This window comes from Alligator sinensis, unplaced genomic scaffold (assembly GCF_000455745.1).
Source record: "Alligator sinensis unplaced genomic scaffold, ASM45574v1 scaffold1008_1, whole genome shotgun sequence".
Classification (NCBI taxonomy): Eukaryota; Metazoa; Chordata; order Crocodylia; family Alligatoridae; genus Alligator; species Alligator sinensis.
Window position 1 is genome coordinate 487,265 of NW_005842013.1, and position 25,297 is coordinate 512,561.

The window sequence follows — 25,297 nt, forward strand, 5'->3', positions numbered from 1 at the left end:
AGAGCGGGTCCTCAAAGAGCTGCTTCCGCCGCTGGCAGCTCTTCTTCAGGGACGCGTACCGCTGATTCTCGTACGCCTTCAGCGAGGAGAACATCCTTCACCGCCGGCCCTGGGGGACAAAAACAACATGGATGGGATGGGATGGATCCTGGGCAGAGGCAATGACAGATCAGGCTCCTCCTTTCTACTGAGAAGATGCATCTTAAAATGAAGGGAGAGAGATCATCTTACTATGCCAAAGCCTGCCTCACTAAACCCCAGGGCAAAGGGGTCCCATTAATGTTACGCCCTGCCCTGGGGGATCAGATACCACAGTGAAGGCCACAGGATAAGAAGCAGAGTCACACCTGAAGCCTCCCCTGTGCTAGTAAAATGCAAGCCCAGTGGAAGGTCCCCATGAAAGGATCGGGTGTGCAAGAAGCTTCGCTGGGGCTTGGACCCAGGGAGAAGTGTCACCCTGAGACCATGCACGACCCTCACTCCCATCTATGCTTCAGTCCCATGCCCCGACATAGCTCCCTGGGCTCATCCATCAGGCTCCAGCTCTGCTTGACACCCAGCACCACTGCCCTGTCCTGCAGGTCGCACACTCTGGTCTTCCAGATGGGCTGTTGTGCAGCACAGCCCCACCATTTTCAAGGGCACAGGCTCCTACTGCCTTGTGTCCTCCTAAACTATGATTAAATCAGGCCCCACGCAGCCACCTCCATGCTCCTCCTGACTGCAGGAACATAAGAAGTGTCCCTTACCGGACCCAAGGAGATGGACATGGTCCCAGAGGACAGCAATGCAGAACAGACATATGTAAAGACCTTAGCTCATGGGCTCCACCACCCCGGTCTTTTCTGCCCCAGATTATATCCAAGCACATGCAGCAATGATGTTGGGCTTTAACAGAGAGTTTATTGGATACCCCAGCTTGGTTGATTTTTAATTAAAAAGGCCTCCTGGCACAGAGCCTTATGTTTCTAGATTAATTACAGTCTCACAGCAAGCAGCTGAATTCCTGGCCACAGAGGAGACGAGGAAATTATGTCCTACACGCACCCAAGAGAAACAGCATCTGAACGTGTTGCCTTTGGTTGTCCATCAGCCCAGCGGCTTCGAGGCACTGCTACCAACTCCTTTGATCAGGAGTCTAGGGCCTCGCATCCATCTCTGCCCTCTTCGCTGTCGCCTGTGGGGTGGCAGTCACCTTCCTTAGGACCCTCTGCATCACTCTGGGGACAGAGGGAAATGCACGGGGGTCCTGATGGTGGGCAGTGAACGAGCTACTCTGGTAAAAGATCTGGGGAGCCACTAACCGATGGACACGCTGATAGAACAAGAAGCTGCATAAGAGACAAGTGATTTGTATGAAACTGGGAAGACATCTCTGGCTGTGGTGAGGATACAATCAAGACGCTGGGTGTGGAAATCCAGGTACAAAACCTCATTGCTCCTCATTGCTACACTTACTCACTGCTAAGTTTTCCAAGCTGACTTGTGCCAAGATCACGGTTCCCTACTGCAGCATCGACATTGCTAAAGTGTGCTGTAACACCTATGACAGCACAGTTGTAAGGAGTCTAATTGAGAATTATGTCCTTGCTATAAAGTCAGCCCCTGGGTCCATTTGCAAATGCTATAGTAGGACTGTCCTATCAAATGCTATCAGGCTGCTGACAGCATTTGATAGGACAGAACTACTACTACCACTTTTGTAATCCTAAAATGTCATACGAAAGTAGCCGTAGCAGTACTGTCCTGGCAAAGGCTGTTGTGCATTTCTGATCCCATCTTACCTCAAGGATGCAATGAGAATTGCCTAATCCTTGTTAAACGACTGATCGATTGATTAAACGCCCATTGGCCGTTTATGAATCCTTTGTAAATGCTACCGTGAAAGCGAGACCCGTTTTTCTCTTTTACTGGAAGTATTTCAGGACCTCAGCAGAGCTGTGCAGATTTCCATTAGCATCGTATCTAAATGGATTTCTGTTCTCTTGGCACGGAGCACAGCTCTGAATGTAGAACAGCTCTCTCTCCAAAGGCCTGCAGGATAGCAAATGTCATGTTTATATTTGAAAAAGGTTCCCGGGATGCTCTGGGGAACTGCAGGCCGGTAAACCTGATCTCTGCACCTGGCAACTTGGATGAATAGATAATTGCATACAGAATAATAAAACACCTGGAAGATTGTGATATAAAGTCAAAACCTCTGCAATGTCTGCAATGGGGAAAAAAAAAATGTATTTTGCTAATCTCTTAGAGTGCTTTGGACATGCCAAGAAAGCCAGCAGAAAAAGAAGTATCAGGTGATGTCATCCAGACAAACTTCCAAAAGACCTGAGAAGAGATCCAGTGGGAGATGCAGCTACACCAGGGGTGGACAAAGTGTGGCCCACGGGCCGGCAGTGGACTCCAATTAGAGCCACAATCTGCAGCCTGCATGCTCTGGGCAGGGGTGTGCAGGCAGCGGATCACAGCTCTGCCCCGGATTGGGACCAGGCTGTCCCCGCTACAAGGAGCCGGGGCAGAGCCGTGATCTGCTGCCTGCGCGCCCCTGTCTTCAGCATGCAGGATGCAGATCACAGCTCTGCCTTGGCCCCATCGCAAGATCCCACCGGCTCCAAAGAAGCCCCCTGCCCTGCCCTGCCAGTGCGGCTGGGGCCAGTGTCCATGGCAACCCCAGCCTTGTGCTATCACAGTGCAGGGGCAGCTGGGGGCTCCATGGAGACCGGCCCCAGCCCTGAGGGCAGGGGCTGCTGGGATATGGAGTCCAGCCGCCATTTTGCCCACTCCTGAGCTAAACCAATGGAGTTGTCATGGGGCAAGAGCCAGCATCCCCACTGGTCAGAAACTGGAAAGGGAGGAAGCAAAAAGGAGGATCAAACAGCCAGATTTCATCATGAAGGTCGAAATTAGTGGCCTCAAGGATCTGCATGTACCAGGGCTCAGACTGAGTCCCATTAGTGATCTCAAGTGAAGCAATGAAAAAGCAAAATTTGCATATGAAACAAGATGACTTTGGGAAGTCTGGCCTATTTGTCGTGCCATGACGGCAGGCTGAAACCCCCCAGGACTAGCCACTGAGGGTAGAGGCCACTAGGAGCAGAGCAACTGAGTTCGTGGCGTGAGCGCTGACAAAACGGGAAAGGGAAGGAAGGGGGAAGTCACAGCAGGTAACAGCCAAGGTGCTCGGAGGACCCCGAGCACAGAGCTCTCGCCAACTTAGGTGAGTCAAGGTCGGAGGAGACTATAAGGTATGTCAGAGACCGAACGCAGCAAAGTGAAAGGGCAAGACGATGGCAAACGACATTTAAGAATAACAAATGCCAAGCGGAGGGAAATGTTTCACCAGCTGCTGCAAAAGCAGGAGGAAGTGCTCTGTCGTGCAACGCTGCCACGCTTACTGCAACCAAAACCACACGCACGCACACGCGCACTCAAAAGGGGACTGGTTAGTTAAACGGACGCCAAGACTACCCAGAGCGATCGCAATCAAATCATAACAAACTTGTTTGAAGAAACCAAGACATCCTGTTTCAGGCTTTGAGCCAGTCGGTTAGGTTATAAACAGACATCCCACTTGAGGTGGTTTCGATTGATCCCAATCAAAACCAGGGACCAAAAGAGGAGAGAAGCCTAGCTTTTCATAGGAACAAAGTCCTGTGTCCCAGGATGTTACAGGGGTACCAACCCATTATCCCACTTCAGGGATGTAGTTGGTAGCCGTGTTGGTTTGAGACAAAAAGAAATGCAAAAATCTAGATCTCTTGGTTCAGAGATGATACGTTTTATTAGACCAACTAAGAAACTGGGTTTTTTGCTCACTGTCTGCTTCTGGCAACAGTGAAAGGGGTAACCCTTTCACAACCACTGCCACATTGGCAGCAGCTTTTGGCTGATCTGCCAAAAGCTCCTGCCAATTTGGAGCGGGTATAAAAGGGTGAACACTTGACTCCACCCCGGGTGGATGCTAGCCTGGAGAGAAGCAGCAGCCATGATAGCAAAGCAGCTCCTGAGCTGGTGAAGAAAAACCAGCTCCCCAGCTTAACACACGCACCTCGGTTTTCAAAGGCTGATTTTTGGGGGAAGAGTACACGTGGTCGGTTGGTAAATACGGTGTTTCCTGCTCCCAGGCTGTTCTGCTTTCAGTACAGACAGCCCAAGAGCTGGACCAGCCACCTGACCTGCAGGAAGGGAGCATCTTATTTAAAGACTACAGAAACTCAACAGCAGTCCCCCTGGAAAAGCACAGCTCAGACTGCTGCTGTACCACGCGCAGCACCGTGAGGAACTCTGTCCAGTGACTCAGACTGCACCAAGAAGCTCGTCCTTGGCCCACGCAGCAGCCCTGTACATTTTGGGTTCAACGGTCCTAAGCACGGGTGTCACGGGGACCTGGGTTGGGAGCTCTGTCCTTCCACTTGCTCCGGGGCTTTTGAGAGTCACGGCACCTGTCTGTGGCTCAGTGGCCCTGTGGGGTTATACAGTCCATACCAACCATCCCAGAGCATTGCAAGGATGCAGCCACGAGCACTGGTCAAGAGCCTCAGGTGAAAGGTGTCCCACTGAGCTGGCTTGTGTTTGCATCTGCAGCTCTCTGCTGGAGAGGCAGGAATTCAGAGCCTTATCTGGTTCCCAGTAAAATGAATGATTCATTTGCTCTTGGCCTCAAAGGGAGGTGGGTTGGGATTATAGTACTATGCAAGCCCCAGGCAAAGACCAGGAATTTCTTGTCGGCACTGTTTAGCCCTGGTCACGCTCTAGTCTTGGGTCTGCATCATGGCACGCTTGAGCATATGCAAAGGCAGGGGTTGGGGAGGAGGGCAGGGATATTCGGAGAGAACAGTGAGAAAGAGAGAGATCGGTTATTTGACCCCAGCAGGCTTTCCTGCCCAGAGCGGGGAGGGGAGCTGGACTCGAGGATCTCACGAGGTCCCTTCCAGCCCTGAACTTCTGTGCATCTGTGATTCGATCTGTAGAGAGGAAATCCTGAGCAGGGAGCGTCACACCGCAGTCAGATGAGCACAGCTCTTCACTGGTCCCCGACTACCGGAGGGCACAGGAAACCCTAAGAAGGCAGAGACGATAAGCAACGACCAGGCACTCTTCCAGAGCTGTACTACACTAGTGTCTCACAGCCCCAGTTATAAGCAGGAGTAGGGCTAGGTGCTGTATCAACGGTCCTGTCCTTCTTTGTAGGCATCACAGCTTTGCACAGAGGTTGGAAGAGACCAAGGTTGTTAAGCCTGGACCTGGTTATGGGGATCTCGGGCCTAACACGTGACACAGCAGAGGAGAAAGTAGAGATTTTTTGCTTGCAAATATAAGAAGTGAGCAGTAGAGAGCTGAGCACAAATGGGGAGTTGAGCAAGAGGATGGGCAGGGTGTGGCTAAGGGCTAGCGGGGGGGCTGGAAAGCACAGACAAGGAGCTAGCTGGACTGGGAGCCAGCTCAGGGATGCAGGCCGGGGTGACGAGGCCCAAGCAATGGTGTAGGAGGCCCTTCTTTGCTTCTGTGCAGATACGCTCGAGGCAATGCTGCATTAGCCAAGCCCAGCCGCAGAACCGAGACGGGCGATGATGACTGCTTGGATGAGAGCCACAGTGGTGTGGAGAGGAAAGGGCATCTCTTAGAGACGTCGCACAGAAAACCCCAGCAAGATTTAGGCCTGGCTAGGATGTGGGAGCTGGGGCTTTTCTGAAAAAAAAGACATGCTCTGGCGTGGCCAGAAGTTACGGGCTCCAGGCAGGAGTTGCTGGGTAACATTTTATGGCCAGCGTCGGTCAGAGCAGAGGACCGCGATGTTCAGATGCCGTGGACAAGACATCGGCTCTGCCTCTAAGCCAAGATGCTCTGGAGGGAGCAGAAAGCTCTGGGTTGCACTTCTGAGTGCAAAGGAAAGGCAGAGCTTTGCAACAGAGGGCTCTTCCCTCCTAAAGCTCCTTGCCATACCCTTCAACCACTGGCCTAATGCCGCATGGCAGGATCCTCCAGATTATGATCTACCCTCCTGTTTGGCACCAGACCCCCTGCCCCTGGGGACGTGATACCTTCGGGAACAAGCTTTCCTATCACGTGCATGGCTGAAACCTTGCAGCAGGGTTTGCAATTTGTGCCTACCAGCCTGCAGCATGCCAGCGTGGGCCTCTCTCATAACACACAAGCTCCCCCTCCATTTTCAAGGGGTGCAGCAGGCTTCACTTCCTGTCCTAAACTGCTGCTGAGCACTGTGGAACAGCTGACGTGTTCCACCCCAGAGGCAGCCGCACCACGTGGCTGGAAGAAGAGCAGTTCGGGTCTGTACAGCACTGCAGGATGGCAGATGCAGTGCAGACATGGTGCTTGGTGCCAAAACTGCTGGAAGCGGAGCTGGGTTGCAAAGGGAAGCCTTGAAGGAGACGAGAAAAAGGAAGCTGCTGTTCAAGGCAATATCCATACAACGTACAAAACAAAACCATTCAAGGGAAGAGCGAGCAGCAGCCTGACTGGCTCCAGCCCCCTGCAAAAAGCCAGAGACACTTTCATTCCCTGCCCTCTGTCATGCTTTAAACCTGCCGGGTGGCTAGGCCCTGGGCAGCCTCGTTGTTTTTTCTCTTTGTGCACAAGGCTGACGAGATCAAGTTCAGAAACCTTCAGGATTATCAGAAACAGGCACAGCCAGGGCTGTGGCCAGTTGAACACAACATGAGACAGGGAAGAAAACAGCCAAGACCATAAGATCCTGGCAGGGACTGGCTACACATCCTCTGGGCACGGGAGCAAAGGGCACAGAGAGCCTGACTGAGAGCTGGGGCACTGGAGGGGTTAAATGGCAAGCTAATGGCCAGGCTAATGATCAAAGGTGTTTCTGTAGGCTGCTCAGAGGCTATTCCACTGCCCTCACGGAAATATTACAGCTCCAGCTCTCCTACAGCAGAGCACCCAGCTCTGGCATGGCGTTAGCGTGATCTGGCATCACGATACACGGTGCCAGCGGGCACCACTCCTCGCCCACGCCAGAGTTCAGAGCTGCAAGGGGCGCTACACTGCTTGCAGTAGCTGTTCGGCTCTCAGAGCAGAAGGAAAATATCCTATCTCCACTGGTATCTGTGGAAACTTGCTGCGGACTAGACCCGGGCTTTCTATAGCCCGTGGTCCGCACTCTCCCAATACAAACTGTGTGTTTCCACCGAACAAACAAGACTCTCAGCAACGCAGGGATAACATTATGCACAGACAGCCCTGCTTTGTGTTCCTTTCCCCACCTGTTTGCTTGCGCCTTCACGGGGTTGCAAACCATGAGTCACCTGTTTTGTTTCCCCACCTGTTTGGGGTTTGTTTTTTTTTTACAAGGGCTTGGGCGTTGCCAGGTCCAGGGTGCAGTAAAACAAACTGCTTTGCCCTGTTTTTAAACCAGGACATGGGATCTACAGATCCCCGAGGCCAGGGCGTCCCTTGAACTCGCCTGCCGCGCCCTTGACAGACAAAATCTGATTTTTAATTTTACTTTAAATCAGATTTTTTAATTTAATCACATTTTTAAATTTCTTTGTTAAGATGCTTTTTTAAAAAATCAAAACAAACAAAAAACTATATACAGTTTTAATTTAAGATATGTTAAAGCTCAAAGATCTCATCATGGACTGTGGATTATAGCTTCTAATTATATACTATTTGAGACGTATGTAACATTTTTCAGAAAAGTTTTATAAATAGGTCACAACAGGCTAGGGACCGTATTCGGGGCCCACTCCCATGGGGTTCCCAGAGGCTGCTCTATAGGTTTGTAAAGACTAAAGAAAACCACTCTACCGCATGGGACTCAGGGCTCAGTCTAGACAATCCCATTAAGCATCTCTGCGATGCTTAGTTTCAGGTCTCAACCTGTGGATGTGTGTCTGCAGAGGTAACATCCTTGTTAACAACAGTATATGGGGATGAGAGATAACAGAGCTGCTCACCTACCACCAGCCCTCTTGTCTCTCTCCAAGTTTGAGTACACAGTCAAGCCCTTACCTCTCCATACAAGTGCAAAGTTTCAAGAAGTTAAATGAATACAGGATGTTGAACAACAAGAATACACTTTTTGTAGAAAACAGTGATTAAATCAAGGCTTCCTGATTTAATTTGCTTTAAATCAAATCCACCCTGATGCCAAGGAGCCTCATATGAGCTGCTGCCCCAAGCAAGGGGGACATCTAAAGATGTGTCAGTACAGGGCAGGGTCACTGGCCGGCAATCCTCCCCCGGTGCATTGGACTCTGCGATCTGGAAGGACGTCCTCCCACTCTGGTGCCAGTCACAGGATACCCTGATAGAGGAACTTTCACAAGCCACTGAGATGCCTCCGCGGTTCCTCTGAACAGGAACAGAAATATTCAGGAAGAAAGGACTCGGGGACAAATGAGTACAAAGGGCCCCAGAGGCTGGAAGTCAGGGGTGCACTGTAGGAGACCTGGGCTCTAGTCCCAACTCTGCCACTGACCCACTCTGTGACCTTGAACAAGTCACTTTGCCTCTGTGCTTCAACTTCTCTCCCCTGTAAAAAATGGATAAACATTACTGCCCATTTATATAATGGATCCCGACTTCCTTTGCAAAGCACCTCGGGCTCTGGGGAATGAGAAGCACAGCTTAATGACAAATGATGATTACTAGTCTAATTAATGACAAAATCACCTACGCAGTGTCCCGAGAACATTAAGTGACAATCCATCACTGGCAATCCATCACGTTATTCCCCTTAACGCGCTCCCTTGTGGTTTATACTCCACTAACTCAGCAGTCACCCAGCAGCGACTCTAGCACACGGAGCTGGCTGGGGAGCAGGGTGGGATTCACAGCGTCTGATGTCCATGAAAAATCTTCGTGCATATTGGAAATAAGAGGTCACGTTTCCGAATCAGGACCCATTCGAGTGCTTGATCGGCGACGCTGTTTCATCAAGTGGCTCTTGGACATGTGTCGTTAGTCCATGATGGATGGACTCCACTACCACTCAAGATCCTCCTTGAGCACAGCGAGAAAGGCTTGTTGTTTGGAAGCAGCGAGACGGAGGCAGAGAGAAATGGGCTGGGCAGGGCCTTCGCACGGTCTAGCCCAACCCTTTGCAGCCCTGTCTAAACAAGTGTCTAATCTGCACTCAAAAACTAAGGATGGAGCCTCCACAACCTGTCCCGCTAATCCACCCTGGTGCCTGACTGTTACTATGAGGATTTTTTTTGCCAGAGCTCTCCCAGAATTGACATGGCAACTCGTCCGATGTGGTAGGAAGCGAACTTTAATAGTTACCCCTAGGCTTTATTACAAGTTCCCTACCCATAACACGACCTGGCAAGTGGTTTCTTCAGACGTTACGGTGATAACTTTCGGGGGTACCAGTCTCAGGTCCTCCACCTGGTGTGTGAGATCTTCATTTCTGGCTCCCCGCTGCTCGAGCAGGGACCCAGCAGCTGCGTCTGTCCTCCCATGGTCATAGCATACTAACACACACGTTCCTTTGTTTCTCCATTACTTTTTTAACTTTTTCATCCCAAATTGTCCAATTGTGTCAACCCTGGCACTGCACCAGGCACAGGGAAACTGGTGTGCCTTGCTCACCTAGTGCCCAGTGACAGCAATCACATCTCCCAGTGCCACAACATGCTCTGTTCAATTTTGTTGCTTAGTTCAAAAAGCCGTAGGATAACTCAGTTTGCTCTCTACGGGACTCCTTGCTGCAATTTAAGGCCATGAGATGTAGGTTAGAGCTCAGCCCTGCCATCACAGTGGAGTCCAGAGGACCTCACCACTCTTGCTACGTCTCATGGGCTCAGAAGGACGTACCTGAGATGAGAACCCCCTTGTGCTGTGCACCGTACAGACGCGCAAGAGTTTACCATCTAGGTAAACCATCTAGGTAGGTCACCAATGATGGTGAATGGAGACATCTCAGCACTACCCATTCAGCAAAGGCCTCAATGAGGGAAGAACTGATCCCAGAGCCATGTACACTGAGTCTAGGTAAGCACACCACCTTTCTTTTTTCGTTCCAAACCCATGCACCGTACCTCCGTTATGAAGGGGAACTGAGGCACTGAGACAAGTCACAAGGTCACAAAGCAAGCACACATCACAGATAACCCGAGTGCCATCCGCTGCCCTAACCGGCCTTCAGTTCTTAAGCTTGTCTTTATATCAGCTTGGATCAATGTTCCCAGTAGAAAGACCTTTGATCTTATGCGCCAGGGTTAAAGCCAAGGCAAACCCTGCAAAAGTCACTGATTCTTGCCTCTACATCCAGGACCATTGCCATTTGAAAATAACCACAGCTTTGAAGGCCTTGCATACAGTACCGCAGCAAGTGGGGGGCCAGTGGGATGACTGCCCCAGGTGCCAAAGCAAAGGGGTACCAACAGACACTGCCCAGTTGAGGAGGGGTGCAGGACAGAGCCTCGAGTGGCTTGTTTGGGGTTAGGGGGAGGGCAGCTCCCGCCACTGCACGCACTTCCTGGCAAGCATGGAGGGGCATGTGCCCCCCGGATCTGTGCGCAGGGTGAGGGCAAGCTGCTGCTGCGGACTTTGCCCTGCGCGCCAAACTTCCTTGCCACATTACTGCTTGCATATGAGAGCTGTCCTTGGCAGAAACCGAGACGTGCCTCCTTCCTTGCATTGAAACATAAAGAATCACTGCTCCGGGACTGAGATTTGCTGTTGGACGCAAACTCCAAGGCAGTGGGAAGAGACTAGGACATTGTGCCAACAGCAGACATGTTTGCTGCATTGTTTGTGAAGGGTTTGGAAAACACATGTCTAGCAAGGGCTCGGTTTTCCAAGAGAACTGTGCTCATTCCCTGGTGCCCAGATCTCAGCCCACAGTAAAGTTCCCATCAAGACACGGGACGTTTTCCAACCAGTCCCGCTCCCCTTCATGGTGCAGAGGTCCCCAGACCTGGTGCTGGGTAGTGTATTACCCTAGAGGTGGGTGGTGAATCGCAGCACAGGCCTCCGGGCACCAAAACCCCCCTACTTCCAAGCCTGACTTTGGCACATAGCAACCTTTAACACACTTCGGTAATGCAGAGCACCTCTCAAGCTTGACTGTGCAGCCTCACAGCACCACCATCGTGCCCATCTTACAGAGGGAAATGCTGAGCCTCGGGGCAAAGTTCTGCATTATATTTAGTACATACTAAGGACACTTTAAACATGAGCATCCGCACATTAAAAGCTTGTTAACTTGCGTTAAGTGCCTGTTGGGCAACTCAAAGTTGTGCCACTTCAGGCGGGGGTTAACTTTGGGCCGTGCAACTTAGCTTGTATTACAGTAACTTCAATCTGCTCCACGGAGATAAAACAAGCAATTTGCAGTCCCCCAGCATCCCAGAGTGCATTGCTTCCAGCCCCGCAGGCAACCTCCCAAGCAGAAATAGAGGCCAGGTCTCCTGGCTTATACTCACACCCCTTATCGCCAGTCCTCTAATAGCAAGTCAGAGCTGTGCAGGGGAGAAACGTATTAATCCTTAACGTGAGACTGCGCACAGCTTTAATGCAGCTTAACATGCCACAGATTCAGTCTGGGCTAAGCATAACGTGTAACTTCGCGCTCAGAGAGAAACAGAAAGAGAAACAGGGCAAGTTTCCCACCGCAGGCAAGGAAAACGAGAAGTCAAGGCCCCGACGCCCAGCCCCGGGGCTGCCCTAGATGAGTCCGTTCCAAAGCTGTCCCCGGTTGGTCTCGCTTCCTGCGATGACGGCAGCTGCTCTGGCTCCTAACGCCGCAGAGGCGCATTTTCAGTCGAACCCTGTTTCCACTGGAAATCTGAGAAATATCATCAGTGTGAGCAACCACATTTCTGCTGGGCTTCAGTAGGGCCAGTGTGGTTGTAGACCAGGGGTGCTCAACCTGCAGCGCTGCCGGCCAGATCCAGCCTGGGGCACCGTGTTATCCTGCCCGCCAGGATCCTCTGGAAGTTGGCAGTAGGGGAGCAGTGGCATTGCTTCCCTGCTGCCAAATGTCTGGACCCATGAGAGCCCTGGCCCCTGTGCGCTGGAGCTGGCACCCAGTCTCAGTGAGCAGGGCCAGGTAGGGACAGCACCGGGCTGTTGTAGAGGCTGGCAGGGGATGGCATCAGGTGTCCAAAACCCAATCCCGACATGTAGGGGATTAGATGGTGCCAGGGCCAAATCCTGGCATGCAGGGGGGAGGAGGGCATGGTGCCAGGCCCTCAGGACCCAATCCTGGCATGCAGGGGGGAGGAGGGCATGGTGCCAGGCCCCCAGGGCCCAGTCCTGGCATGCAGAAGGGGGAGGAGGGCATGGTGCCAGGCACCCAGGGCCCAGTCCCAGCGTCCAAGTCACTGGGTCCCAATCCTGGCATGGCAGGAAGGAGCAGTGCTGGATCCTGCTGCCCAAGGGGATGAGAGAGGGAGATGCTTGGTCCCCCAAAGCCCAGTGCATAGGGGGCAGGAGAGGATGGTGCCAGGCCACTGGGGCCCAATCCCAGCATGCAGGCGGTGGGATGGGGCAGTGCCAGGCAGGGCCTGATCCAGCTCACAGATAGGCCCCACACCATTCATCTGGCACACAGAGCTAAAAGGCTGAGCGCCACTGTTGTATACTAGCTGTAAACGTAGTGCCCCTGCAATTAGGGAACGTTGTTTTCAGAAGTGTTTGATACAGCGGAAAATCTCAATGGGCCTGATCTCAAACCCACTGCGATCAATGACAAACCTCTGGATCAGTCCCCATTAGCAGCAGTAACTGCACCATTATTACCGCACGGAGCAGCGCACTTACAGATATCGATCCAGATTATGCTCTACTTATTATGAAGCACCTAAATACCACCTACCCTCCTCCACTGCCTGCGTCCCACTAAAAAACAACGGGGAGCGGGGTGCTCCTCTTCTTCACTGCTTCTGCCTCAGCCTTGAGGATGAGCTGGGAGAAAAATAGTCATGATGAGGATTTTTCCAGGGTTCGAGCAAGGTGGAGCAGGATTGCATAGAGACACCCAAGTGCCACACAGAGGCCCGGCTGGATGGACCAGGATCCAGCCCCTCGTCCACCAGAACGGCGTGTCGTGGTGAATACTCATGGCTGAGGGGCGGTTTCATGCGGCTGCTTGACCGTGACAAGCAGGGCCCATAGTTTGATCTGCGTGATGCATGTTGATAAGCAAGGGTCCTACTCACCATTGCCCTGCTGCTTCTTTGCAAGTGCTCAGCTGGCACCGTAGACCTCGTGCAGCTGGGTCAGACAGCTCGCGGCTGTTTCTGGGGTGGATCAAGGGAGAAGAGGGCTCCTCCGTGACTCTACCTATACAGGGCTCTGAAGCAGGGACAAAAGCTGGTGCCGCTGGCCCCAGCAGCCCTTTCTACCTCCTCCAAAGGCCAGTGAGAGCCTTTCTGGGGGGTGACGCCAGTCTCTTCTGAGCAGGTTTGGCAGCGCAGGAAGCACACTGCAGCGGCAGGTCTCGTGCTCCACGCACAATGTCTGCAGCGGCAGGATATCCTCAGCCCGGGAGGCATTTCCTCCCCGGGATCCAACACGGGGTGCCTCATTTGTACTCCTTTGCAAGCTGCCAGGGCCCTGGACACGCAGGCAGCCCCGGGAACACCGCGCCACTCAGTTCGCTTTCCCTGTGGACACACAGCGCCACTTCTGAGATGAGGCGGATTGCGCTGTTGGGGTCTTGGACCAGATCCAGACCCCATTAACGGCAGCAGGAAGTTTGCTTCCACGTTGTGGTTACCGAACACTTCTGCTGTGCTGAAGTGTTCAGCAGCTGTCCCTTGTGCCCTCCCAAGTGTTTAGTAAGTAGTGCACTGCCCGAATGTTTGGTAAGCGCTAGCCCCGCTGAGCTCAGAGGGTCTCCAAATATTGTGCAAGGAAAAAAACATGGAGGGGAAGAAAAATCTGACATTTTATAATGATGAGGCAGGGATGTCCCCACCACTGATCAAAGGAACCCTACCAGAACAAGCACTGCTAGATGTCACATAGCACTGGTCATTGCCAGATGGCACAACTGAAATGACGCCGATTTTACAGGTAGAAAAATGGAGAAATGCAGGTTAAGTGACATGCTCAAGGCCACCCAGCCAGACAGTAGAAGAGCCAGGGTTAACAGCCTAGCGCTCTACCTACCAGGCCACATTGGGATCCAGTCTCTGACTGCAGATGACTCTGTCACATACGTCATTGGGATCATCCGCTGAGCCCACCTGGGAGAGCTTACTGTCCTAGGTTATAGCATCTCCCTACCTAAGATCCAATTGACTTGGTTATCAAATCATAAATATTTATGCTCCTACCCACCAGGGAAACCCATTCTCCAGCTCTTAGACTGCCCCCTTCCCAACATGCACATGCGCACACACAGACCCACCTAGTAAATCCCAGCTGGACACCTCCAAAAAGATGCATCAAAAAGATGCCTCCGATGGAGTGTAAAGGAGCTAATCAGCTGCAAATCTGTATGTGTTAATGGCTATATCAGCCAACGAGAATGCAGCTTCCTTTGGAAAAGAAACTGAAGGACAAATGGAAAAGTCTATTAAACGTTGATGACTTCAATCCAGCCAGCCCAGGGCAATGTAACTAGAGGAGACGGACATGGGGAGAAGAGGCACAGGGTGCAATGGCTACCAGAGTCACTGGTAGATGAGAGGCAGGGCTGGGAGCTCAGCCTGGACTTCCTGAGTCACCCCCTGCACTGGTCAGCTGGACCCCACCGTCTCCCACTGGGAGACTCAGAGGTTTGGAGGAGACACCAGAAGGAGGAAAGGCAGGACTGCAACCAACCCAGGCAAAGCAGCACACCTCCCCGAGCAAGCAGGTAGCCCAGGAGCCAGGCACCGAAGTGAACGTCTTTGGTACAAAAATGGGTGGTGAAAACAGCAAGGAGAGGTCCATCCCTGGGGTAACCAGAAGGAGAAGCAGCCCCTTGAAAAACACGCCGCCTTCCTAGGCAGCTGCCCACCCGCCAAGCCCACACTGCCAAAATCCCTATCTCCGCCTTCAGACTGGCTTCCTGCCAAGCCAGTTAATAATTACAATAAGCAACAGGATGCAGAAGAGGGAGCGAGGTCAATGAAACGCAAACTGGATCAGAGCTGGAATTGCCAGGGCTCCCCACCAAACCACAGCCCCGGCCACGTACGGGAACCTCCTCCAGAGCCCTGCACAGACGTGGCCCCCGTCTCAGTGCCGTCCTTCCCATTTAAAGGCAAGGCACAACTAAGTATTGCAGACACCTGGAAGGTTGTTATATTCAAGATGCCTGGGGTCTATTACCTGGCTCTCACATGAATACTGTGGGGAGAGACTAGACAGCCCCCTTCTACCCAAAGGCCCGTAAGGGAATAAGGCAGGAGACCTCCAAATCCACTTCCTACCATGGGGTAAGTCCATGGATCAATCCTGCTGGCACAGAGCAGAACCTGGCCCAAGATCCAAGCCCTAAAGAGCTTGTTGGGCACCTGGGAGATCTGGTTATTTATCAGCCCCAAGCCAGCCCTACCTGGGGCTTTGCTGTGAGCAAAGACTGGGATTATTTGCAAGCTGCTGGCAGTGTCCAGAGCTGGCCTGAGTCTCCAGGACCTGTCTGGTTCAGGCCCATGAGGATTACCCCAAATCACACAGCCCAAGCCTTTGTAGGCAGGATTATGGCACTCAGAGGTGTTCCTCGGCCAGCTGAACACGAGGAGGGACACAGCAATAGCGTGCATCGGGGGGAAACTGGGTGCCAGGTAAGTCATGGACACTGGAGACTATGACTGGGACGTTTAGGATAAAACACCCCAGACTGTTTCAGACAATCCCAGTGCAAATAACCACAACGTGCCTACTCCTTTGGTGACCCTCCAATTATTTATACTGGTACGCAAGACAGCAGATTATAGGCAAGATGAGCCAAAAAGCAGCGACAGGCCCAGAAGGGAGCTCCTGGGTGACAGTCCAGCCAGTTCCCTACTATCGCAGGCACCACAGCGCATAAAGTGACCCACATCCATCTTTCAGAGGAGCTCGGCTTCTGGCCCACCACTCCCCTTGCAGGCCTGTTCCCTCTTCTGGTGGTAAAAACCTTCTTCTAGCCTCCAGCCCACTCAAGACCACCTTATGCCCACTGGTACTTATGCCAACACTGCCCCTGAACTTACCTAGCACTTGGGCAGGAGAAGCAGCACGGCCGTGCCAGTGCTCCACCCCAAGCGAGAAGCAGACTTCATCAGTGCGACGCTGCCTAGGTTAGCACAGTTATACTGCCCTGCTCTCCTCTTGGTAAAGCCAAGCCCATTTCCCATCTACTTCCAGGTGGATAAAGATTTTCTTGGCCAATACCGATGGTCAATTGTTAACTAGTCACATCGGCTGATACCAATCGGATGACTTGATTTACAGGGATGCGGCTGGGCAGCTTGGAGAGCAACATCTGGCTGGTAAGTCTGTGGGGCGAAGAGGAGTGGGGAAGGGAAGAGGGGTGGTTTTGGCGTGGGCAGATCGAGACCCTCCACTGTGAGGGAGGGAATGGGGTAGGGGCAGGTGCCGCCCAGCCAGGGTGGTAAATGTGACTCTGGGAGCAGGGCGGGTGGCTTGTCTGGGGGCATTGGGAGGGGGGTGGCCCCCTGCCACTGTGTACACCCTCAGGGAAGGCATGGGGGGAATTTGCCCCCCAGATTTGTGTGCAGGGCAAGGGCGGGCTGCGGGCTTGGGGCCAGGGGTGGCACCAGCCTCTTCCCAGTGCGGGGGACTGGGCTGGGGCTGTGCTCAGGGCAGGGGGGGGGGGACGGGGCTGGGGGGGGGAGCTATGGAGTGGCTACCGTGAATTTTGAGGTGGCTGTAGTCCACCCTGTAGCCCCCTTCCCAGCACCATCACCACCCACCCCACTCCCACCCAGTTGGAAACACCCCGCCCACACCCACCTCGGGCAGGAGGCCAGTGCAGCCCCTGGCCACAAGCCCACAACCTGCCCTTACCCTGCACACAAATGAGGGGCACATGCCCCCCATGCCTCCCCCAGGGGTACATCATGCAGTGGCAGGGAGCCCCCCCTCCCCCCCCCCAGATGAACTGCCCATGGCTCTGCCCTGCTCCTGGGGTCACATTCACTGCTCTGGCTGGGCACTGCCTGCCCCTGCCCCGCTCCCTCCCCCACCGTGCGGGGGGCCTCAATCTTCCCACTCCCCGTCCCTTCCCCACACAGACTTACCGGCTAGATGCTGCTCTCCATGCTGCTGGGCTGCGCTCCTGGCCGCGTGCATTCTGTGGCTGCACGCATGCACGTGGCATTTATCGGTGGCCTTATCAGCTACAGCAGTCAAAAAAAGATGATTGCTGATCATGTTAATTTTCCTTTTATTGGTGCCGGTCCAATATGGACCGATACTTCGGTGCACCTCTACTTCCAGGTCCTTCGTTCGTCTTTTCTTCGGCAGTTATTCTGAAGCCTGGTGTTTCTCTAGAGCTCGGACTTCCAGACCACAGGCACTGTATTTGCTGTTCTCCACCCCGATGGTATCACCCCTGGTGACCAGAGCTGCCCCTTGGTAGCTCTCTTACAGGTCTGGCATGGGGAGGAAGATCCCTTCAGTTTTCCACGCTACCCCAGATGCAGCCATTTCCATCTCAGATCTCTTGCCTTTAGCCCCATTCAAAGCTACGATTCTTGTTGAAAACAGAGAGAAAGTTGCACCCGGGGGGGTCACTGCTTTAAGATCTAAAGACACCACTAACCATTGTACTGATGAACAAGGGCACAGCAACCACCCCCATCACAGGGACGCACACACCTCCCTTATCGGCTGTACAAAAGCCCCAGGCTGCCTGCAAGACAGCGGCAGTACCTTGATCCCCGTGCTGAAGCCTCTCTTTGCAGCTGCAGTCTCTCCACGCCAAATCTGCTTTTCAAATGAAGCTGGCAGCAGAAGGTGCCAGGTGGGCTGGGGCTTGCACATGCCACCTCCCAATCTGACCTTTCGTAGCAACCTGTCCCCTATGCTAGCACACTGGGTGTGTGTTCCCATGATAACAGCTAACAGCAGCCACCCATCAGTCAATATCTATATTGAGTCACCACGGTGACCGGCTCCGTCTCAGCACCCCTCCCACCCACAGGTAGGGCAGGGCTCCCTATAAGTCTACCACCACCACCGGATCGTCTTCCCCTCGTTTACGGCATTAGGGGTAGCTGCACGGATTGATTTTAGATCGCCAGTAAATGATCTAATTGGGCAATCGTTCAAAATGGGTTGCACCGTCTGAAAAGTTGCACCACAATTGCAACTGCTTGGCTACAACGCCACGGGCGCATCAACAACAAGACATTTATTCCAGTGGCCTAATTAGCTCTGCAGTAAACGTCTCGGCATGTACATATGCAATGCTATTAGGATGGAGTGAACTAATTAACTCTGCCGTAGGCTAATACTTGTTAACACAAGTGCTATCCTTGTTATTGATTCTGCAGCAGCACGTGTGTAGACGCTGATGAGGCTGGCTGGGGTGTGAGAGTGCTTCATTGCAGGGGCTGCCTGCTGGCTAGCCATGTACCAGACTCGTGTACCAGTCACCCCTCCACAGCATGCTGAGCTGGGCTGGAGCAGCCTCGAGCTGGCAGGCCGACCCCCTGGGTCCCCTGCCAGCTGGGCCTGCTCTGCCCCGGCTCAACATGCTGCAGTCCTGGGCGCACGTTCAAATGTGGCACCTGGGAGAAATAAACTGCAGAGCAAACCACTCCAGAGTTTATTGCTGTGAATTAACTGCACTTGTAGATGCACCCCATGGCTTGCATCTGATATTCCAAGGTGGTCTCCCACCCAAGTACCAGCTGGGTCTGGACTGCTTATCTCCCAAGGTCAGACAAGATAAGGTCTCTTTTGTCCAGCATAGCCACTTACTCTGACTCAGTCATCACACAGCCGCAGTTCCCCGCCCTGGAGCTTTCTCTGTTTAACAAGCAAGGCCTCTGTAGGAAATGGCTTCACAGGGTAAGAGATGACTGTGAAACTCAAGCTGAGCTGGACCTACTCACAAAAGTTAAAATACAAAATATTGATGACAATTTAGTGCAAGAGGATGTAAGTTTGCAGCTGGACCTTCTGAAAAGAAATAATGAGGCATCACATTCAGCTTATCTTACTATATGTATGATGATTTTAAGCAGACTCCTATTTGCCTGGTATGTAACTATGTGAAATGTCTCTGCTTGATTAATTAGTACAGTAAATATTTCTTGGCAATTAATTTGTGTTTATGCGGAGGAAGATACATTCCCCATATGGACTTTGATAGGTGTCTCCTCCTGATTTACTTAGTGGCTCCCTTGATCTTCCAAGGACAACTCCTCAAAAACCTTGTGTTTTTCCTGGTTGTTAATCAATTCCTTGATATGTCCCAATTTAGTAGAAACGGGTAATCTCGGTTACTGAGGAAGGTGACTCAACCAAAATGGGGACTTTCTGATAACCAATAATGAACAGTTTGACTAAAAGGATTTTCCTGTTAATTACTAGAGGTGCACCGACACATCGGTCCATATTGTATCAGCACTGATACAAGGAAAATTGACATTACCGGCAATCGGCTGTTTTTGGCTGATCTGGTCAATAATGTCACTGATAAATGCCGCCTGCATGTGTGCAGCCACGGCATGCACACGGCCAGGAGTGCAGCCCAGCAGCTCAGAGAGCAGTGTCTGGCTGGTAAGTCCGTGGGGGAGGGAAGGGTCATGGGGGGTGGAAAACAGCTCAAGAGTGGGACTGGAGCAGGGGCAGGGGCAGGCGCTGCACAGCTGGGATGGGGCGGGACACAGGATGGAGCCAGTGGCTTGTTCAGGAGGCATGGGGGGGGCACATGCCCCCCCTGATGTGTACATGGGGTGAGGGCAGGCTGCTTGCTGCATGCTCGGGACTGGGGCTACGCCAGTCTCTTCCCAGCGGCTGTGCCTGGGCTGGGCGAGGTGGCGTGGGGCAGGGCGGGGGCTCTATGGCGAATTTTGGGGTGGCTCTAGCCCCCCCATAGACCCTCCTCCCAGCATCGCCGCTGCTCACCCTGCCCTGCCACACCCAGCTCGAGCGCAACCACTGGGAAGAGGCTGGGGCAGCTCTAGCCCCAAGCCCACAGCAGGTAGCCTGTCCTCACTCTGTGCACAGACTGGGGGGGCATGTGTCCCCCATGCCTCTCCTGGGGGTGCATGCAGTAGTGGGGAGCCACCCCCCACCTCCCTGTACCCCTGGACAAGCCACCTGCCCCATCCTGCATGCACCCCACCCCAGCTGGGCAGCACCTGCCCCTGCCCCAGCCCCACTCCCTCCCTCACCGCAGGGGGGTCTTGATCTGCGCCCCTCCCATGCCCCCTCCCCACTGCACAGATTTACCAGCGCTGCTCTGCAAGCTGCTGGGCTGCATATCAGCAATTGGATTGGTATTGGCCCATATGGTTGGTCAATAATTGGCCATCGGTATCAGCCCAAAAAATCTTAATTGGTGCCCCCCTATTAATTATGGCTTGGGATTCCCTTGTGATTTACACAACTACAAGAACGCTTTGAAGATGCTGAGCTAAATGGAATAAAAAGGGAACGAAACCGATAAGGGGGCGTGCTTCAAGAATGAGAAATCATGGACAGGAACAGCTGCTGCGCCCGGCTAGTCTTCTGGCGAATGCACGCGCGCCTTAAGAAGCTGATAAGACTGAGACCGCCTCTTTGCCTGTATCGGTGAGATACTTCCACCTTAACAGCGAAAGATACTGGACTTTCCTTTAGGCTCATTGAACAGTGCATACTTGTAGTAGAAATAAAGCCTTTCTGCCATTCATCGAGCAAGTTGTCATGTCAGTCCTCTTTATACACTCGTCCTGAATCCCATTTCGAGACTTAACAGCCAGGGCAGAGGGGACCCTTCAGTCATCTCATCTGACCTCCTGTCTATCACAAGCCATTACATTTAACCCGTGTAGCCCTGTGTCAAGCCCAAAGGTTTTAGTTTGACAGTCCTCAGGAAGCTCAAATGCTTGCAAGCTCTATAGCTTGAGCAGCAGAGAGAAAGAGAGGCCTCCAGCCCCTGAGACCCCTGCAGCGGCAGGGAAGATGTTAGGTGAGAGATGCCCAATGATCCAAGCAGGTGAATCATGAATGCTCCACGCTGCGCAGCAAGGTGAAAGGCCCCTCGAGGTCCCCGACCTGACATGCTGATCTGGGGGGGAGGTCTACGTGAACAAGACATACCAGACAGGCACCTGACAAAGGGGATTCCCTGTACCCTCTCCCAGCACCAGGGGATCCTGGCCCATGAACTAAATACCCACAAGGAACCTGGCTTTCCTCCATCCCCTTGCACCGGAGGATAGCAAGGCCCCCAGGCATTGACTCTGCAGACAGGTGGCTTCCTCCCAGACTCTGTGTCTACCCAGAGATCACTCCTGGCCTGCAAGACCAGTTATTCAGAGATCAGCTTAAACCCAAACCCCTGGTCCAAGCCACCGTCCAGCCTTTGCAGCATTCGGATGCAAAGTCTGTAGGTCAAATCTGTCTCTGCTGGTGTTGTTTAGCATGGGAGGGCGGTGAACACACACAAGGGTCCCGAGGAGGAGGAGGAGGAAGCAGGTATGGCCTGCCAGAATCACCTAAACCCAGATCCTCAGCAGGGTTTAGACCTCTGACTCCCACTCATGTATGTCAATGGATGTTAAGCCTCTACCTCTCTTTAAGGATTTCAGCCTCAGCTCCTTCCCTGTCAAAGGTTGGGGTCATAACCCCACCAGGGTGGGGGGTCTGTTGCCTACTATAGCAACTGCAGCATCTCCCATGGGATGCAAGGGCAGGGAGAAGTATTCAACTCTGTTAGTCTAAAGCTATGCAGAAGACAGGGCATTTGCCCCTTACAGACAGCAAGATCCTTCTCTATGGGCATTTTTAGACACGCGAGCATCATTAATTAATGGAGTTAAGTGAGTTAAACAAATTAATCAAGTTACACGCCGTTAATTCATCAAGATTCATCGAGTCTGCTCCGAAGCGGCAGATCTCCAGCGCGTCACGGGACTAAAAAGTCTGTCTATACATGCCCAGCGGGATCATTATCCTATAGCAATCAACAGGATCAAAAAGGGCTGGGATCAGGGCTCTGCTCTTGCTTCTCTGGTTCAAATACAGACATAATTAGGAGCCTTACTGAGTAGGCAAGAGTTCCTGAGATAACACCCACCCTCCAACACACACATGCACACACACACACCCATGCACACACACTTGGCTTCACTACACAATTATCATTGGCCTTTACCCAAGTTTTAGATCCTCCCGCTCCCCTCCAAACTCTGACCCAGACCATCATGGGTAAAAACCCAGGCTTGCTGAGTTCCCTTAGTCCTCCAGTGCCTTCCCACAATCCCTGCTCTCCTCAGTAAGACAGAAAGACTCCTAGAGCCTCTTGGCATAAGAGAGGGTATACCCCGACAGGCACAGGCATGTACAGCAATGCCGAGGACACACTAACTTGGGTAAGGTTTTGCTGCGGGAACACTCCCAACCCAGAGGAGACTAATCCCAGCGCCTATCATCCAGATTACAGCTATCTTGGAGTGGGGAAGCCAAACAATGCTCATATACAAGGTAAAGCACAGGATCCTTGAAGGATGCTGAACAGGATATACCTTCTTCTAGTAAGGGTGCAGCCTGGGCCTGACTGTGGGGGGGTCATCTCCTGTACCTACTGCATCCCTGCACACGAACATCAAGTCACCAGGACTTTTGGAGACAAGCCGGATGGTGCTTCCCCATACAGGGGAGTGGCTTCCCTGTTTCCTGCACCCAATATTAATGCAAACAGCCTAATTCACCACCCTGCTGACAAAAAAAAATAGAAAAGAAAAAGTCAGCAGAAAGACAAGGGAGAGATTTTGTCTGCTGCAGCCTTGCCCAAATCCACACACCAGGCTCACTGCACACGGCTGCCCTGGGCAACCTGCCTCCTTGCAAAATAACAGTTTGAACTTGCAGCCTTCCCCTCGGCGGGCTGCCACTCACCCCGCTGTACCCGCGTGCTCCCGTGAGAACGGCGGAAGCGAGCCCTTCATTGGTGCTGGGCGAAGCAGCTAGCATGCCCCGGAGCAATACTCCGGCATCCCGAGAAAACTGGCAAGACCGGCTCCGCAGCGCCGTGAGCATCAGGCATGCAAATGCTTCATCTGGCAAGCCCTTGCCAACTGGGGTGTGGCAAGAAGCTGCTGTCAAAGGCTGAAATAAAGAATAAAAACCTTGCCTTTGTCCTGAACGGGGACGAGGACGAGGATGCTGGCACGAAGCGACAGGAGAATGACTGGAACAAAACTGAGCCATCTGTTTCCTGCACCCACAACCCAGATTTAAAATGACAGCTTAATCTGCTCTGGGACCACACAGGTCTGACCTTCTCTGCTAAAGGAGGTGATTTTTTTTTTACCTGAAGCCAAGCCCAGAGCTGCTGATAGTGCTAATGTGCCTTCCCTTCACGGTAGTGTAAGAGTGATGCAGTTGTGATGGTCCAGAAATGATGTGAGAGGCAAGGATTTCTTAGGGTGCTGCCTTTTATTGGACCCACTATGTCGTTGGGATAAAGTCTTGAATGCAAGACTCTCTTTGTCAAGTATCAGCCATTCAAAAGCTTGTCTAACTTCATCCCAGCGACACAGAGGGCACGTCTACATGTGCGCTGTAATGCGCAGTAGCCTATTTTACTGCACATTCGAGCATCATGGCAAAAACTATGCTAGTGCGTTAATGCTCGGCAAAATTAAGCTACTAAGCATTAAACATCACTAAAAAAGCATGCATTTTTCACTACTGAGTATTAGGGCGTGCATTTGGTTAGTACCTCACATTAGAGGTTCCAAAATTAATGTGCAGTAGCAAAAGCACATTCATGAACGTGTAGACATAACTAGTGCGTCCAATAATAGATAACACTTAAGAAATCCTTCTCTTCGTAGGACTTTTTACCTTAGGTTAATTCACATACATTAGCTACCGCAAGACAGAGCGCACACCTCCCATTTCTCAACCGTAGGAACAAAGGTCAAGGCTAACTGGCCTCAAATGCATAATTATTGCATGAGATACCACCTGGCTCATGTTTTGCATGCATCAATCTCAAAGCAACAAGAGGTCAGCATTGTTACCTCCACCTTAAAGCAGGGGACAAGCGGGGTCTGTGGAGGTGACCCAACTCACCTGCGGTTATGCAGCAGGTCACCGGCCCTCATCTTCCAGGGCCAAACTCAGCCCCCTTATCCAGCAGGCCGCTTCTCAAACGGGTAAGGTGGTTTGGGTGCCTTCCTGTGCACTCCTTACTTTAAGCCCCTCTGGGTTTATAAACGCTCAGTTTTAGGATCATTAAATCCCCATAATGTCTGTTTAGCCTTAAGTTACTGATACATGCCCTGAATCACCCAAATGTGGTTTGTGCTTTTAGGGGTGTAGGTTGTCGCCGTGTTGGTCTAAGGGCATAGGCAGACAAGGCTCTTTGGGTAAATTCGGTATCTCTTATTAGACCAACTCAAATAGTTGGAAAAAATGTTCTTTGCAAGCTTTCAGGTACAACTGTAAAGGGTAATTGTAGCCAAAAGCTTGCAAAGAAGAATTTTTTCCAACTATATGAGTTGGTCTAATAAGAGATATCGGATTATACCCGAAAGCTTGCAAGGAAGAATTTTTCCAGCTATTTGAGTTGGTCTAATAAAAGACACTGGATTTACCCAAAGAACTGTGTCTGTATTTGCTTTTGGGAATCTAGATGGGTTACACTCGACAGGGCCCTCTCTTCAAGAGCCTCCCCAAGCATCACCCACAAATAAGTTCCCTCTTTTCCTTGCCTGGAGGTCATGCATGCCCAGATCTCCTCTCCCATGCAATCAACCCAAAGAAGTGGCTTCTCCCAATTATCTCAATAAACACCAAGGCTGTCTCAGTACAGACCTTCTTCCCAGTACTGAACGTTGTGAAGAAACAGGCTTAACATTGCTTTACGCTGCCTGGAATGACGAAAGATGAGCCAGAAGATAGCCGGAGCTGGATCAGGGCCTAAAACCAGCTCCTCCATTCCCAACATCCTTCAAAGCCCTGGTCTGTCGGACTTGGCCTTGCCGACGGGGGTCCTTGCCAAGTCTCCGATGCCAAGGTCTAGGTTTGTGAGCTGCACAGCAGCCCCAGGCCAAGAAGAGCGATTAATAAAAACCAAGGAGAAAGGTACGGATGCTCGCTCGCTGCACCAAACTGCAAGCGACAGCCAGACATTAAGGAGACAGACAAGATACCCCGAGTGTCTTTCCAGCGAGACAGGGATTATTCTTTATGCTTCTGACCA

General features: G+C 52.2%; 1 protein-coding gene across 1 annotated transcript in view; it reads right to left on the minus strand.

Moving 5' to 3' along the window:
- The window catches only part of CAPN5 (calpain 5), a 92,730-nt gene that overhangs the window by 61,814 nt on the left and 5,619 nt on the right, over positions 1-25,297 (minus strand). Inside the window, exon 2 of the mRNA XM_025202059.1 lies at positions 1-109. This exon is cut by the window's left edge and continues 1 nt beyond it. Coding sequence (XP_025057844.1) covers positions 1-94 — 94 coding nt within the window. The 5' untranslated portion in view covers positions 95-109. The remainder of the gene's footprint in view (positions 110-25,297) is intronic.